The 16,886-nt window shown below is 37.3% G+C and overlaps 1 protein-coding gene across 1 annotated transcript in view; it reads right to left on the minus strand.

Moving 5' to 3' along the window:
• Positions 1–16,886, minus strand: part of Gmds (GDP-mannose 4,6-dehydratase) — a 515,369-nt gene that overhangs the window by 407,771 nt on the left and 90,712 nt on the right. The window contains exons 2-4 of the mRNA XM_021180416.2: positions 10,258–10,302; positions 3,122–3,209; positions 1,125–1,234 (exon numbers count right to left, since the gene is read on the minus strand). Coding sequence (XP_021036075.1) covers positions 1,125–1,234; positions 3,122–3,209; positions 10,258–10,302 — 243 coding nt within the window. The remainder of the gene's footprint in view (positions 1–1,124; positions 1,235–3,121; positions 3,210–10,257; positions 10,303–16,886) is intronic.

Genomic DNA, 16,886 nt, shown 5'->3' on the forward strand with positions numbered 1-16,886 from the left:
GTTACCATGTGAGTGCTGGGTGCCACGTCCAAGTCCTCTTCCAAAGCAGTCAGCGCTCTTACCTGCTAAGTACAAAAGCCTGCAACCCAAAGGCGGGCCCTCAATTTCCAAAATTTGCTGTTTTGTGACTAGGCTTATTCCATTGCTTATTAGACTTGGGTCCTAATTCCTGCCTTAAGCAGCAGAGGTGTGAATAGTAGGCATAATGCCCACATTCTATACAAAACTGAAAAATGTGGAGGAACATGAAAACACTTCAAATATTCCAATAAAAGTACTGTATTTGTTCTTTAAACAGAGAAAAGAAACATGGATAGATATTTCTGAATTTTTTTTTTAGCTTAAAGCCATCTGTTTTGATTTCTAAGCTCTACTAACCACTTGATTGAATAGGTACCTAAATAAAACAAAATAGCCCTGGTTTCAAATTTCATTCACCCAAGAAAACATCAGGATAGAGCCACAGAAACCTGAGTCAAGCAGAAGCTGGAAGTCTGGGAAGAGCTGTTCACGTTTAGGGTACTGATTCCAGACAGACCAACTAAAGAAGGCTGGGAAGAGCTGCTTCAGTTTAGGGTACTGATTCCAGACAGACCAACTAAAGAAGGCTGGGAAGAGCTGCTCGAGGTTATGGGAAGGAATCAACACTGAGTCTCACAAGAAAGAGGGAATGGCTAAAAACAGATTCACAAGTCACAAAAAAAAGTTAATTCAGCTAACTTTAACATGTGATTGCAACCCAAAGAATATCATTTCAACAATATATTGCAACCTGAGAATATCCAGGAATATCCAGTCATATAGCCACTACCAAAAATTTACATTAGAATAAAGGTTTCTAAAATTTAAAAAAATTCTTCTCTCACAGATTGATATGAAATGTCAAAACAGAGGCTCACAACCTAAAATAAATACAAACTGCTACTTCAATGTTAGTTGAAATTTTTCATTATACTGTTCAGTAACAGAAACCTCAGCTTAAAAATGGAAAGCATTTTATTAGGATGAATTGCTTAAGTAATACTGATGACTAAACATGTTAAGGACTGGTAGTTGTTTTGTGCTGAGAAGCAGTACACATGAGAGAACACTACAATGAAGTCACAGCAATGGGAAGGTCTCACCTTGACATGGCTCTGGGCGCCAAGATTATAGATCTCTGTAGGCTTGACTTCATTGATGATTTTCACTAGGCAGGTGCTGTCAGTGAGGTCACCATAGTGCAACTTCATGTCTTTAAGATTTAGAAAAAAAAATCAGAAACAACAAAAACAAAACCCATATTATTCAAGTATGAAAATGAAGAACAAACTGGAAATGTTCCCAGACGTGATTCCCCATCCCTGAAAACTAAGTATTTAACCTGAACAACTTAGCAAGATCCTGCCTTGTGTACCAACTCCTTCCAACAAGATGAAAACTGAAACAACATATTTGATCACTGAGTACCAGAATATGACTTTTATCTTTAAGAAACATATAATATAGAAAGATTAGTCTGTGTGGATTTATATTACCAGGAAACTCAAATACACTTGTTCAAAAATTATAATATCCTGAGGATGTTAGACAATTATCACAGGGCTGTAAGTAGTTAAAAGATGTACTATTTAAAAGTGAGATGCAGACAAATATGACCCTGGAATAATGTACAATACTCTTGAGAGAGTATTGTACACAGCACACTCATGATAGAAAGGATAGTCCTTTTTGGGAAACTTTGTCCATAAACCATCATGTGGTTTTTAAGTGCCTTACAGAATAAGTCCTTAAGCTGGCTATAAAACGACTATGGTAGTAACATAACTGCTCAAGGCACAACCAATCTAGCCAAACTACTGTGCTGAGGCTGACTTGCACTGACTTCATTAGTCTAATAATGTGACCGGTTTGCTAGCTTAGTCTACACCTAGATCCAATGGTGGTATCATTTTATACAAAAATAAAAATATTATATATTGAGCACTTCTAATCTGAAATTACATGTGATATGATTCAAAATCTTTGAAGTACTCATAATATAATGCTAAAAATGAAAAAAATCCATACCATGAAAATGGTTTGTGTACAAAATTATTTAATATATATGAAACATTATAAATTCTAAGTGATTATCTGATCTTTTTTAATATAGTAACTTCTAAAAAGATATTCTGTGTAACTTAAACATTAGGTGAAAAACCTTTTCTGTGGATAGCTGGGTCACCTTCCTGATGATATCAATACCTAACAGTAACCTAACCTTTGTCTCTTCTTAGACATCTAAATCACTTTGGGGTAACAATCTCACTGTATCACCCTTGCTAGCCAGAAACACTAAGCAACACATAGATTGAAAAGCCTTGTGCCTGAGGCTGAGCTCTGTCCTTATCATGGCATCTGATAATGTAAGTCACAATATTTCTGTGTCTCCATATCCTCATGTACAAAATATTCTCTTTAACCACCAGAGTAAGGAGATCAAATGAGAAAATAGTGTAGCATGCTAAGTGATACTGTTCTGCACAAACAAACAAATTAATAGCAACAAAAGTAAGAAAGCCACTAAATGCTGATATTGACCTCTAAAGCAATGTTGGTATCATTTGAGTTATCATCGAGATTTAAAAGTATCTTCAAGAATTATTTAAAAAATTAAATGTATATAAAGTTATGTCAGTAGAGAGGCGGAGAGGACCTGGGAGAAGGGTAATATTTTTAAATTTTAATTTTAAAAAAATCTTTAAAACTCTTAGAATAAACCATATGAATAAATCTTCAAAAAAAAAAAAAAAACAATGTACAAAGATCCAAACTGAACCAAATATAGAAACAAAAAAGTGCTATTTTAATACAGAACTGCTGTTACTTGAAGGAGCAGGGACATCTGACCTGAAGAACGCTAATGAGAGTGATGCTGTCCACTGGTCTCTGACAGTTGTCTACACAATGCTACCGTAATAACCAACCAAGATGGCACTAAGCTGAGGGCAGCTATAGGACAGGTATCCACTGCTCAGTTCAGCTGCAGTCATTCCTGGGTGAATAACTGTGACCAGATGGGCTGAGAGTACTGAGATTTGAAATTATCTTAACTAAAAATAGGAAGCAACAGAAAAAAATTAGAAAAAAAATTACTTACTTCCTTCAATATGAGCCTGAGGATTCTTATATAAATGTTCAATTCGACCTGTATTAAATGAACTAGATCGCCGTACTATTCCATGGACCTGAGTTTTAAGTATAAAAAGAAAAAAAGAAAATTATAAATATAAAATGAGGATTAACAAACAACTCAGAAGTTCATTTGCTAATAAAAAGTTCTAGAAAAACTATAAACAGTAGTACTTTTACATGAAATTTGTAAATTATGAGAAAGAGTTCCAGAGTTTAGTTTCTGCCCAGCCACTGCCTGTGTGCTAGGAGCACACTGCTTCTGACTTCATCCAGGGTTTCTCCTGTCAATCTAAATGTAAGCAACTAGACAACTACAAGGCTTCATGCAGTTACAAATACTCAGGTTTGACTTCTAAGCATACTCGGTCATACTGATGGCAAGCCTATTTCTGATTTGAAAATGAAGACAAACTTGAGGCTGCAGCTGTAAAACTGCTTTTTTAAAAACTGTTTAACAGAGAGCATAAAGCTTCCACAGTTTCCCCAAGTTCTCAGTGCTACGTCAAATTATATCACTTTCTGGAAGTATAGATAAAATCAGAGAGCAACTGCTGTTGTGCAGCTGTATGGAAAAGTTAGAAAGACAGACTATAAAGATGAAGGAGGAGATTTTTATATTACTAAATTTAAGACGCAAAAGATTCAAAGGTTAAAAAAAACTTAAAAAATAAAATCTTGACATGGCCTTGGTCAGTGTGAAGGGATAAAGTCACTGTACAGCAAGGCATACCTGCCTGATACTAAAGAAAAGACTACTGTGTGTGTCTGACACATGAGAGAAATTGCTCCACACTTGGTCCCACTTCCTCCTTGTGTCAAGATTTCTCCCTCTGTGCTGCCAATGCTAACATCAGCTTATGTCACCAACTGCCCAGGTTCCAGTTGCACTGGTGGCAGTTTTAATCCTTGACTTATTTTAGAAGTGTTCCTTCTAATGTTGGGTAGATTTGTTTGCAGCTGAATACACTTCTATATTTTAACTCAATCGTTTTCTGTCTATTTTAACCCAAAATTAATCCCTGGCATGACTCAAACATTCCAAGTGCAAAGGGGAATTATAAGCACATAAGGCCTTCTTTCAAACAGGAAGAAATGTCATCGCTGTTTCATATGGCATACACAAGAAACTGACTTCTGCTAAAGACACAGCATACCCACAATTAATACTTCAGCTAGTTAGCTGTTTTTGCCAACAGAAAAGCATGTAACACCATTTTCCAAAAAAACAAAACTCAAGAAAAGTTGGTAAATAAGAAAATACCTTAGGAAAGAAATGTTGCAAACTTCACTGTCATTTTAGGAGGCAAACATAAAACTGAAGAAGCATTAAATTAAAATGCATTATTAAACTTATAATGAACTGCAAGTTACACCAATCCATAATATTAATGAATATTATTAAATAAGGGACAATTTCACATTTTACTAAGGCATAGGAAACTTGGTATTAAATCAAAGTTACTTCTAATATACAGATTTCTCCAATATAAGTGTTCTACTGTATTCAGTAAACATTTTATTTTGATCTAAAATTGTAACTTATGTGAAAATTAAAATATAGTTATTATTTGGGCAGCCTTCTCTTGATTACTGAATTCTAGAAAAATCACATATTCCAATAGACAAAAGCACACAGAGAAATGCCCTAAATAAAACAACTTGAAAGGTTTTGATAAAGAATACTGTACAATCTTAACAGACTTGGACACCAAGTTCAATCAAATATAAGCACATATTTACTGTCACATCTACGAAGACAGCCAATAAGCACTACTTTTTGTTTTGTTTTTCTGTAGAGAAAAAAAAATGTTTTAATTTCCACTCACTCCCAACTTTTGGCATGTGTATAGAAGGGAAGAAAGACTTGCCAAATACTTAATCCATGACAGCAGGTATTATTCTAAGAACTAATGAAAGCTGAGTCTGTCTGCTTCTAAGGCAGGTGAAATACAAACATTAAGACAAGCCAAAATGTGTGCAAACTTCATAATCTAGTTAAGAATTTAAGATTAGCAGCTTTTTCTTTACAGAAAGAAAATAGGTAAGTCCTTTTTCATGACTGGGGAAGAAAAGAGGATGTGAATTAGGAAAGCAAACTGAGAAAATAAATAAGCCAAGTGACCTTTATATAAACTTAATCAGACTTGTAATTAATTATTCTAGCTCAGGACATCTAAGTACTTACGTGGAAGAGGATGATTTAACATACAAAGCTCATGCCTCAGTCAAAATTTCAAGTTTTCCCAATATCAAAGCAAAGATGGTTTGACTTCAAAATGTTGAATTCAAATTACGTGCTAAAACATGGAAATGTGGGGTTTTTTATTTCATTTTTTTATTAAGAAGATAGGTGATCCACACCACTGGATTTCAAATTCTCCAGTATCTACATTGTTTTTGGAGGAGGATGGCCTCCCAAGGATGGTTAGTGCCATTCATCTTTGGAAAGTATGGATCACTTAGATTGTATCAACAGCTGACATTTACCTGGCAATGACTACATACTAGACACTGGTCTTTATGACACAGAATGGCCACAAACCAACAACTGGTCTTTACTGGTGGTAAGTACAGCAGATCTTTACAATCACCATACCACAAATGAGAGCACTGTCTGACAATGCATAACTCATACAGCTAAAGGGCACACTGGTTTTATCCTGACAGTACACTGCACAGTTTAAAGATTAAATCTATATGAAGATTGGCCTTTTTTCTAATCAAAGTACCAAGCTCCTAAAACAGCAAACAATTTTGAAGAAAAATATCTCAAAACGCCTCACATACAAAGGAAGAGGAAGAAGTCCACATTCTAAAACACACCTCTCACATAACATCAGACTGAATTGAGTCTCTTTTCTGCTTTGACACTCCATCTTAGGGAGGTGGTCACGGTTTCTTTACTAGAAGGGAAACCCAAATGAACTTGTTCTTGACATTAAATTCTGATACTCTGTGTTGGTGTTGTTTGTTTATTAAAAAACCGATTATCTTCTTATAATCACAGATAACGTTAGCTTTTGCAGAGTTCAACTTGTTTTTTGTTTGTTTGTTTGTTTGTTTGTTTTGTTGGTTGGTTGGTTGGTTTGGTTTGGTTTGGTTTGGGGTTTGTTTGGTTTTTTTTTTTTCAGTATTAGACTGTATTTCTCACATTTTTTTTCTCTGTGAAAAATGAGCAGACATTGTAGTGGTCACCATGCTGCCTGTCAGCTATCTAAACTCGTGGTGCTGAGAAGGCAGGCACACTAGAATGTACTTCCATAGCAGGTTTCCACTACTGTTGACCTTCCTTTCTCCCTGGGAATATGAGGGAATGTCTAAGGTCTAGAATCTTAGGCAAGAAAACATGCCTGCTTTCATATTGCAAGTCATGAGTTAGACTATAGTATCTTCTACAGTTATATGCCCCTGCTTGTCCCCACTCACTCTCTCTGCCACTCTAATATCAAGGGGCACCTTGTATCTCACAGAGCTCCCCTGACTGTTTCACAAATGCTCTCTCATCCAATCTTCTCAGGAATCTTGGACAATAGACAGATGTGCCCATCATCCCTACTTTACAGACAAAACAAACAAACAAACAAAAAATAACCAAGAAATCTAGAAAACAAAGTTTTAGATGGGTCAAGAAATTTGACTAAGGATACAGAGCTAAGCAAGAACAGAGAATTTGTATACAATAAGCCAACCAGTACCCAAGCCCCAAGGCTGACTGCTATGAGGACTAGACCACTTATTTACCTTCTTATTCTAAGCTATATAAATAAAAGAGATATGGACACTAAGCTTTAGCAAGGTACAGAATACACATACTACATACATATAGGATATATAAGGTGTCCCCAGGGTGACTGTCCATAACACCTGACAATTCTTGATTTTCCTCACTATGAAGACATCTGCAGATACTAAAAAATGAACAAGCAGTCAGACATGCTGACACACGCCTGTAATCCCAGAACATGGTAGAACTGGGGCAGAGATGAAGCATATATATATATATATATATATATATATATATATATATATATATGTAAAACCTTAAACTTTGAATATCCATAGACTCTAAAACTATGGAGACAACAATCTGCAGCCTGTCTATCTGTTGTGAACAAGGACAGACTTTTCTGTATTCCCTAATTAATACAGCTAGTTATGTAATATTTGCATTATTCTGGGTATAATAACTATCTTAGTGATGATTTCATATACATAAAATATGTATAAGCAATATACTAATAATATTTTATATAGGTAACTTAAGTGTCCTCAGACTTTGATATATGCATAAGCTCCTGGAACCAATCCCTTGCAGATTATCAAAAGATAACTAACTGTATTTCACTTCTTTATTTTTGAAGGCCCATGGAGAGTGTGTTCATATGCAGAGGTTTCAGTGACCACATTAAACAGCCATGGTCCAAGCTTCATAAATCTAAAGGTACATGGATAAAGGATGCTATTGCTTTGCTTACATGTTGCTCCATGATAAAAGTTTTCTATGCCTGTTTTCTTGTTGTTGTTGTTGTTTCTTAAGTACAGATGGAACAAAGGGACTTATTTAACTGTGTTATTTTCCCCACTGATTTAGCTCTGATCTTCTACAGGCATGCTTCACCATACTAGGCTCCCTGTATCACTGACAGCAAATCCAAGTCTGCCTCTTCTATTCCAAGAACACAGCAGCTTCACCGTGGTGCCCCTCAGTGCTCATCTAGTCCTGGCCCACACTTTGCTACCAAACCTATGTTGCTTCTAGTTATTTGTAAGCTTCCTACTTCTGAATAGAAACTGAATTTGAAAACAGTCAAAGTAGGTCAGAGGTAAGGGCAGCAAGGTAGCTTAGCACATAAAAGTATATGCTGTCAAGCCTGATGACCTGAGTTCAATCCTCCCAGAAAACAGAACTAGCTGCCACAAGTTCTCTTCTGACCTTTACACACACATGCTGCAGCACAAACACATATGCACATGAAGTAAAAATGTTTGGTGTAATAAAAAATACTTAAACAGTTCAGAAGTAAGGTCCAACTGGTTCACCCAGTCTAGTCATTCACTACCGTTCTTCTCATCCTTTACACAGTAGAACCCTATCTGTTCACAAGAAGGCAGCATCAGCAGCTCCCAGGGACATGTAAGAAAGGTCAATCACAAGCTTCTGAAGCAGCCTGTGTGTGTCAGCACTAAAGGCTGAGAGTGCACTGAGGTAGAAGTTTGCATTCATCCAAAATTGCTGTCACTGACTCTGGACCCAGCTGTGGTCGGCCATGTTTCCAGTCATTCAATTACACACAGTCTAACTCTACCCTGCTCATGATGAGATCTTGAATAACCAAGAACCGCAGCTGATAATCCTGGAAATTTTCCAATGCTGTCTATTTTTTATCACCCTAATGTTTACTTGTGACCAAAAGCATAAAAAGATAAAGCCTATTTCACTGTAAATCAATTAACTGTGATTTGAGAAGTAAGTCTTCTGCTGTCTTTCTGTAACAGAATAAAATGTACTCTTTTAACTTCAAATGCTAATAGAATTCAAACATTTGCAGCTCACCAGGCATTCCTATTTGCAAATCTTGCATCCTGCCTGTCTTTTGAAGCCTGTTATTTCCTCAATGAGACACCAGAATAGAGCTTTACAGGACAGTCTTCTCTGCCTTCTCCAGCAGCATTCAAAGCAACACATATGCAACTCTCCTGCTTGCAAATGACAACACCTACACAGCATGACTAGTCCCAAGGCCTGCCCACCCACTAGTCCACTCATTAGAAAAGCATAGAGCCACACACTTCCTTGTCTACAGACTACATTCAGTCACTGCCTATTACTTCTAACTTCATTTCTACTCACAGTCCCACAGGTCCACCTCTAAGTACAGCACAACACATCTCCATCTTCAATACTACAATAACTGGGCTTACCCAGCTCCTTATCCTAATTCTCTGGCAACTCACTCCCATCACTGGCAACCATACACCTTGTAGCAGCAGGTCATACATATCTGAAAGAGCACTTCAGATGTATCCCTACCATATTCTCCTGATACTTACTAACATATACCTGAACAGCTTAACTAAACAACTTCTTCCTAAAACCAATACTCATTATTACCTGCTGTAAATCACTTTGCTTTTGTTCATTAGTCTCAATTACTACAGCAATCTATTCCTATAGATGTGTACAAAGATACTCCCATAATTACACGTGTCTTACTTTCATATTGAAGATATAAAACTACTATAGAACAGAGGTTCCAAACACTGCTATGACTTCTGATACTCATAGCTATCAGAAAATGCTGAGTTGTAATAAAATAAAAAAAAAAACTAATCCCATTTTCCTTCAAATCCTGTTAGCAAGCCAAATTATTGCAGTTCTTTTCCATTTGTCCAACTGAACATTTTTATACAACACTGCTACAATTAATGGTAGAAAAGAGAAAATATAAAACTATTAACACAAACATTTCCAAAGCAGGTCAGAATATGTGTAAGCCTATAAGTTTTTATTCTGTATAGATCATGAATTTATTATACATAAGTACCTGCAGAAAATGTTCTTTAAAAGTAAGGAATATTCACTAAACTACATGAGATGCAATACAAATCATTTCTAATGTTGAAGAAGAAAACACAGTGATAATAGCAGCAACAATGGATCTGACAGATTCTTCTTCAACAAAATATACAGCTGCCTATTAGAAAGCAAACACCTCCAGGCGTAAATCTTTCACGCAAGCTTGCCAAAGATCAGCTTCTACTTTATTGCTCTGTGCAATTTCCAAATTAAGTGACTTTACCATGAGTGGAACTTTTTAATGTAGCACATTACATCATAAATTAACCCTAACACTCTTACAGTCAGGCTCACGCAGGCTGCTGCTTTATCAGGGAACAAGGGAGACGTGCAGAAGAGCTGAAGCCCATGTGCTCACCACAAGATAGACAGCACAATGAGCTGGCAGCATCACCGGCGCCATGGCAGAGCCATGCTTGGATTCTGATTTGTTATCAGAGTTTCCGTGGAAAGCACACACAGAGGAAACAAGGCAGCTGCATCCTAGCAATCCCGGGCAACCCCAGCAGCACCGAGTCACTCACCTCGTATCCTTTCTCCAACAGGAATTCTGCCAAGTATGAACCATCCTGGAAGAGAGGGAAAATTGAGAAGAGTTACACGGATGGTGACAGGTACAGAATGATGATCTACTCTAAGAGTTTGGAGACCATCATTTGAAAGGAAATTTAAATAGAATAAAAATCATAGCAACCAAAATAAAAACAAAACTGCTAGTGGCAACAGACAATGAATGCTTTTCCACTATTCACGGAGCAGAGAGTAGCCCATGTAAGCATCACGGATTAGAGCAACAGAGAGAGGACAGCGTTTCAGAATCACATGGATTTGGGTTCAGGTTTTGTTACTTACAGGCTATATGAAATATGCAACTATGTTAGAGAAGTAAATTGCCTTGGTGCCATAGGAATACAATATTCTAGTGGGGACACTATTTAATAAAGAAACTCTGGAAGTTCAAGGGGATATAGAGAGCACAAGGTGTTGACATTGCTGACAGTATCTCCAAGAAGGTCTCAGGGACCAAGGTTAGTAGCTAAGCCCTAGGGCTGTAGAAAGTGGGTGAGTTTAGAGGGGTCAGAGGAGTAGAGGATTCAGAGGGTTTACAGGACGGGGTACAATGAAAACTGCTTGATCCTATATATGTGCATATATACAAACTTCTTTTTTTTTTTTCCTTTGGTTTTTCGAGACAGGGTTTCTCTGTATAGCTCTGGATGTCCTGGAACTCACTTTGTAGACCAGGCTGGCCTTAAACTCAAAAATCTGCCTGCCTCTGCCTCCCAAGTGCTGGGATAAAAGGTGTGTGCCACCACACCTGGCACAAACTTCTAAAGAGGAAACTGTTGCTATTTGATGATATAATAAATACAGGAGTTAATCTTACAACATGCAGTAACTCCTACCTTAAAGTTATCTGAATAAGCACGGAGAGTCTCAGCTGATAATAATTAGTTTAGAAATTTCTAGATAGGAGTTTCTATTTAAATAATTTCATGTCACTTTAAGAGGAAAAATGTGGTATATCTAATTAAACTACTCTGAGGTCAAAAGTTGAACTATTATTATTCAAGGAGTATTAGCTTCCCTCAGAAAGGGAGATGGTCTTGCACTTTTGCGTAACTGCTCTTCAGCTTTCTGATCCAATGGGGAGTCCCTTCTAAACTCAGACTTAAATGTAAAACTAAGGGTACAATTAATACAAATATATGTTCTGAAAAGTAGCTTGAGAATTTGGATTTTCTTGGGTTTCATAAGTTTAGAAAAGATTAAAATATCTTTTTGAAGTACAGAAATCCCTACCAAATATTCCAGGAAAAAGAAAAGTGAAGCACATCTCAGTATTACCATGATCCCACCTAAAGCTGGACCTGGAGACATCCTATGGGCTCTGAAGATGACAGGGCTGCCAAGTGAGCGTTGACAAAATTGGTGTAGAAGTCCTACATGAACTCACACAGAATGTCAAGGCCAGGGATACAAAGGACACATTCTGTGGTTCATTAAAAACTCCAGCAGACTTTCTTCTGGATTCTTGATATATATATTCTGGTTTATAGGCTCATGTGGAGAAGAGAGTTTGGCCTTTTCATTTCAGTCTCACAATGTATGTAGGCTTTTACATACATTTAGATGCTGGTTAAAATAAGTAACAAGGCTGACTGATTCAAGCCAAGCCAAGCCGAGCTGGCCTATAGGATCACTGTTTCCTTTAGTGGGTAGTGGGGTAGTCCTTCATTAATAAGAACAAATTATTAAAGAAATAGCTGCAATGATAGTAATTTGACTCTAGTCTCTAAAGTCCTAGAAAGCAGACTTGCTTTTGTTAGTCTTGTTACCGTGAAGCTGCCAACAGGACACTTTCTATTCTTTACCCACTTGGGATAAAACAGAATGATTTATGTGCTAGCACACTCACAGAGAATGGGGGCAGCGGGAGTGGGGGCTCATGGTAACTCTGCCGGGCCTCCCTGGGTAGGGAGAGCTGTGATTATCCAGAAAGCTGATGTGAAACAGGCCTGACTAGGACTGAACTCTGTCAATAAGGTCTTGTTCTTCTCACCCAGGCTGCTCCTCAAACTTTCCAACCACACTGGAACATTCTGAACCAGCAGTGGCACTCACTTCCTCCTCATTTCCTTGCCAGGCCCCTCCAGTGATAGGGCCCAGGCTGCACAATGAGTGGGAAACCAGCCGAGCAAGGGCTCTTGGTCTCAGGCCCAGGGAGCTCAGCTGGCCTTTCCCCCTCATCCTCTCTACTGGCCCTGGGGGACTGCTGGGAGACATGGTATCTGAGCAGGCCGCCAAACCAGCAGGATAGCTGATAGAGAATGCTCCAATCAAACTAATGACTGAAACGTCGCACCAAGAACGAGTAAGTAATATTAAGTTATTACAGTTGACTCTGGAAAACAAAGAAAATTGGCTACATCTACCCATTTGCTAGGACCCAGTATTAATTCCAGTCAGGTTCAAATTTTGTTACTAAAAACTTTTTAATCGGAGAGATAATGTCTCAACTGTGACCTTTTTAAATTTAACTCTTCGTATGGTTATTAGAGGTATCTATTTTATATGAAATTCCACACAGTTTGAGATAATCACTATGGCTTCACTACTTTCGAAACAGAAACTTTCTCTTTTTCTCTCACACAAGAACTTGGTAAGAAGAGTTAAACAATCTTTTGTCATCTCAGATAACTGAGATGTAGTTTAACATCTCAGTTATAGTTATAGTATAGTCACACAACTAGTTATAGTTGAAACTAATACTAGAATCCAACTCTTTCATTATCTGAACTAAAAAATAATCGCCCTCAACTATGCTCCTGGGAGCTACCAAAACATGACAAACCTCAACAAAGTAATGCAAGACCATTAAAGTATTCATTTTCAAATTAACTTGATTTGGCCCTTTCCCATTACAGGGTGTTTTGTGGATTAAACAGTGCTTCCAGTTTCAATCAAGCAACCCAAACACAAAGAAATCCTGTAATTGTAGAATACTCTAGAAGAGAAGAGAAAGAAAGCATGAGTGCCTGGGATTTCTCAGGGCGTGGATCTGGGCATGTGCACCCCCATGAGGCAACACAGTGCTATGTGGAGGGAGTGTTGCTTTGGTGGTACATACATGTCGAGAGATGATGCCCCTTTACAGGACCTAAAAATACAAGTTTCCATGTGGCTGATATCTATCATGTATGTATAGATTGATAAGTTTTCATGGGCAGTAAGAAATATTCCACAAAGAGCCACATATAATTTAAGCATTATTCTAGAAGGCTCATATTTCAACTACTAATGAGCACTATGTAAAACTCTGGATCTACAAACACAGAAAAGTTATCCCTTTCTATCAAAAGCCATAGATGGGAATTGAAGGTAAAAGGTACAACCGGACTTCAAACTCAATGGGCAGACAAATAAACAGGTGTTATCATCCTATAACCAATACTAGTTAGTGTTTCTATTCTGTTTTCTATCAATGTACTTGTAGCCAATGTGAAGAAATGAAAAGGGAGAAAGGATACTGCTGACATGTGCAGGAGAGTTGAGCCTGTCTGGAAGGCATGCTTCCATTTAGGCACCATTTGGGAGCCCCTTTGAAAGGATGAGATGGAAGAAACCATGCCACTGAAACAGAGCAGTCTTACTAGCAGGTCCCATCTGAATAACTCTGAATGTGGCATAAAACAAAGTAAAAATGGTTTAAATTTCATGATATATATTTTGGGGATTTTTTTGTAATTGAATTAAAAATAGTTCTTAATCATGAACTCCGTGCATGCAAAGATACAGTATCAAAGGTTGGACATGCCTGGCAGGAGACAGAATACAACATCTGCATGAAGAGAAAGGGCTTATTTATAGTGACTTCCACATTCTTTCCCTATATATATTTTAATTCCTCTAAAAAGGACTGCCAACAGTTTGAAGCCAGCCTGAGGTACAGAGTTAGTTACATAACAGTCTGGGCTACACTGAGAGACTGTCTCAAGCAATAAAAAAATAATAAACATACCCCCAAAAGCATCTTTTCAGCTAATCACTACTACAATATCAAAGTATTCTGTACTTCTAATAAGGACTATATCACCTCAATAAATACAGAAGGATGCTGTTTTAAATCAGATTGAAATTTTCTAGTAATTTGATCAGTGAACTATGAATTATTCAGGAATAGAATGTATTTAACAAGGATTGACACCTGGTTCATGTTTGTAGCAAATCACTGGACAATACCTATGTCAAACTTAGGATTCAAAAGACCATGGGCACCAAATGCTCTAATGCTCTTGTTTTACAGATCTGGAAATTGAGATTCAAAGAAATTAAGTGTTTAGTGTAAAGTTACACACTGGGAGAGTAGAACCTGCATGCCCTCGTAGTAGTAGTAGTAGTAGTAGTAGCAGCAGTAGCAGTAGCAGTAGCAGTAGCAGTAGCAGTAGCAGTAGCAGTAGTGGCAGCAGCAGCAGCAGCAAAGTCTATAGAATCCCAAAGCTTAGAATTCTGCACTAAAATCTAAACAATTCATCATGAAGGTGTGCACCTGTCATCCCAGCACTAAGAAGGGTCAGCAAAAGGATTAAAAGAGAGGCCCCTTGGTCTTGCAAACTTTATATGCCTCAGTACAGGGGAACGCCAGGGCCAAGAAGTGGGAGTGGGTGGGTAGGGGAGTGGGGGGGGATGCAGACTTTTGAGATAGCATTGGAAATGTAAATGAAGAAAATACCTAATTTTTTAAAAAAGAGAGAGAGCCTGGACTACACATAAAGCTATGGCTCAGAAGCACAAAACTCAAACTACTGGGTACAGCTAAGTATGTAAGATGCTTAGTCTAATGCATTACTATATGAAGGACAGGAACAAAATCAATCATGATGAATCAACAATAAGAAACTAAATAGTAAGAAGGTATTTCAAACATGTATTCCCACCTTGTAATCTTTAGAATTCAAAATTATTTCCCCATACAAGTTGCTATCACCAAAGAATAGACTTTCACTTCCACTTACTTCCCTGTAGAGGTGATCATAGCAATTCAATATGATGGTCAACCACTTCAGGACAAAAGAACTGTCTATGTCCAGCCAAGACCCTCTATAGCCACCTTTCTCTCTCTACCAGGAAAAGGGCCTTCTAAGCAGGTCTCCTTGTCTCATACATGATGAGAAGGAAGAATGGCTCTGCAGCCAAGTTCTGACTGCCCAGTTACGGTTGGTATTAATACATAGGTTCCAGAAAGAGGCAATTCAACTCTAGTCATCCTACACATCTATCATAACCCAATAACCAAAATTGGAAGGGAAGCCCAATTATACCTAACATTTCAATCTACCAAATAGCAAACATCTTACTAAAAAGTAATCCTTTATGTCATTTTCCATATGTGGGGTGTGTGTATGTGTCTGTGTGTGTGTGTGTGTGTGTGTGTGTGTGTGTGAGTGTGGACATATGTGTTTTGTGTGGGGATACACGCATGCATACACAACACAGGACACAAACTTCAACCTCACAACTTTTTGAAACAGTGTGTGTTGGGGGAGATAAAACACTGTAAAAGTCAGAAGATCAAGATGTCTGCTGGGAGATATCTCCCAAGAATGACAGAGACATTACAATCAAGATATGGCATCAGTAGAACTGCATAAGCAAGACCATTACAATGATGACACAATAAGCGTGGTACAGAGAAACTCAAAGGACCCTATGCCTAGACAAAGAACAATAGGTAATTAATGACTATTGAGAGAAGGAGAATCTGTCTTTCCCAGAAATACCAACGGTCAGCCTTGAAATCATATACATACAAGCAACACTAAATTGTTGCTTCTAAAGGGCTGCAATCTAAAGGGTTGTATTTGTATATTTATGTTATACATACATATATATGTACATACATAATGTGTGTGTTAACAATAATCATCTAGTCAAAGAAAAAAAGGCCATGAATTTGAAAGGGGGAAAAGAACAGGTGGATTAGGAGGAAAGGAAAGGGAAGGAGAAAATGATGTAATTACATTTTAATGAATTTTTTTTTAAAAAACACTATTAAGAAAGAAATGACACGTGCCATCAAAGCAGCATGAAGAAACTTCTAAGGTGATCAGATTACTAATGAGGCATGCTTTGATTCTAGTGGTGTCCATGCTATATGCTGCCTGCACTTGGTTACTTAACACCTAAAATATGGCAAGATAGCCCTTTGTAAGCTTCCCAAAATCAGCTATGGACTCCCAACCAATAATGCTTGTAAAATATTTACACATGTATGCACATAGTTAAGAAAATGGCTTAGAATCAAAGCTCTATCATAAATTAATGATTGCTGACCCAGGGGGCAAGATCATGAGTTGTTCCTTTTGTCTCTCTTCTCTACTTTCCAATCACTACATCAGACTATTATAGAAAGGAACATCAAATATTTATACAAAATTTTATAGTAATTAAAAATATTACATGCTTTTTTTTGGCATTTAAGGCACTGCATAGTAGTTTTATTTCCAAGATTTAATAATAAAAATTTAATAAATAATAAAAGCATGTACAAGAGAAATTTGCTATGAACGGAATACAATGTTTTTAATAATTAATATGTCAATTTTTAAAATGTGGTCAATTTTTTGTTTTGTTTTTTGAGGTTTTTTGTTGT

The sequence above is a fragment of the Mus caroli genome, chromosome 13, assembly GCF_900094665.2.
Source record: "Mus caroli chromosome 13, CAROLI_EIJ_v1.1, whole genome shotgun sequence".
Classification (NCBI taxonomy): Eukaryota; Metazoa; Chordata; class Mammalia; order Rodentia; family Muridae; genus Mus; species Mus caroli.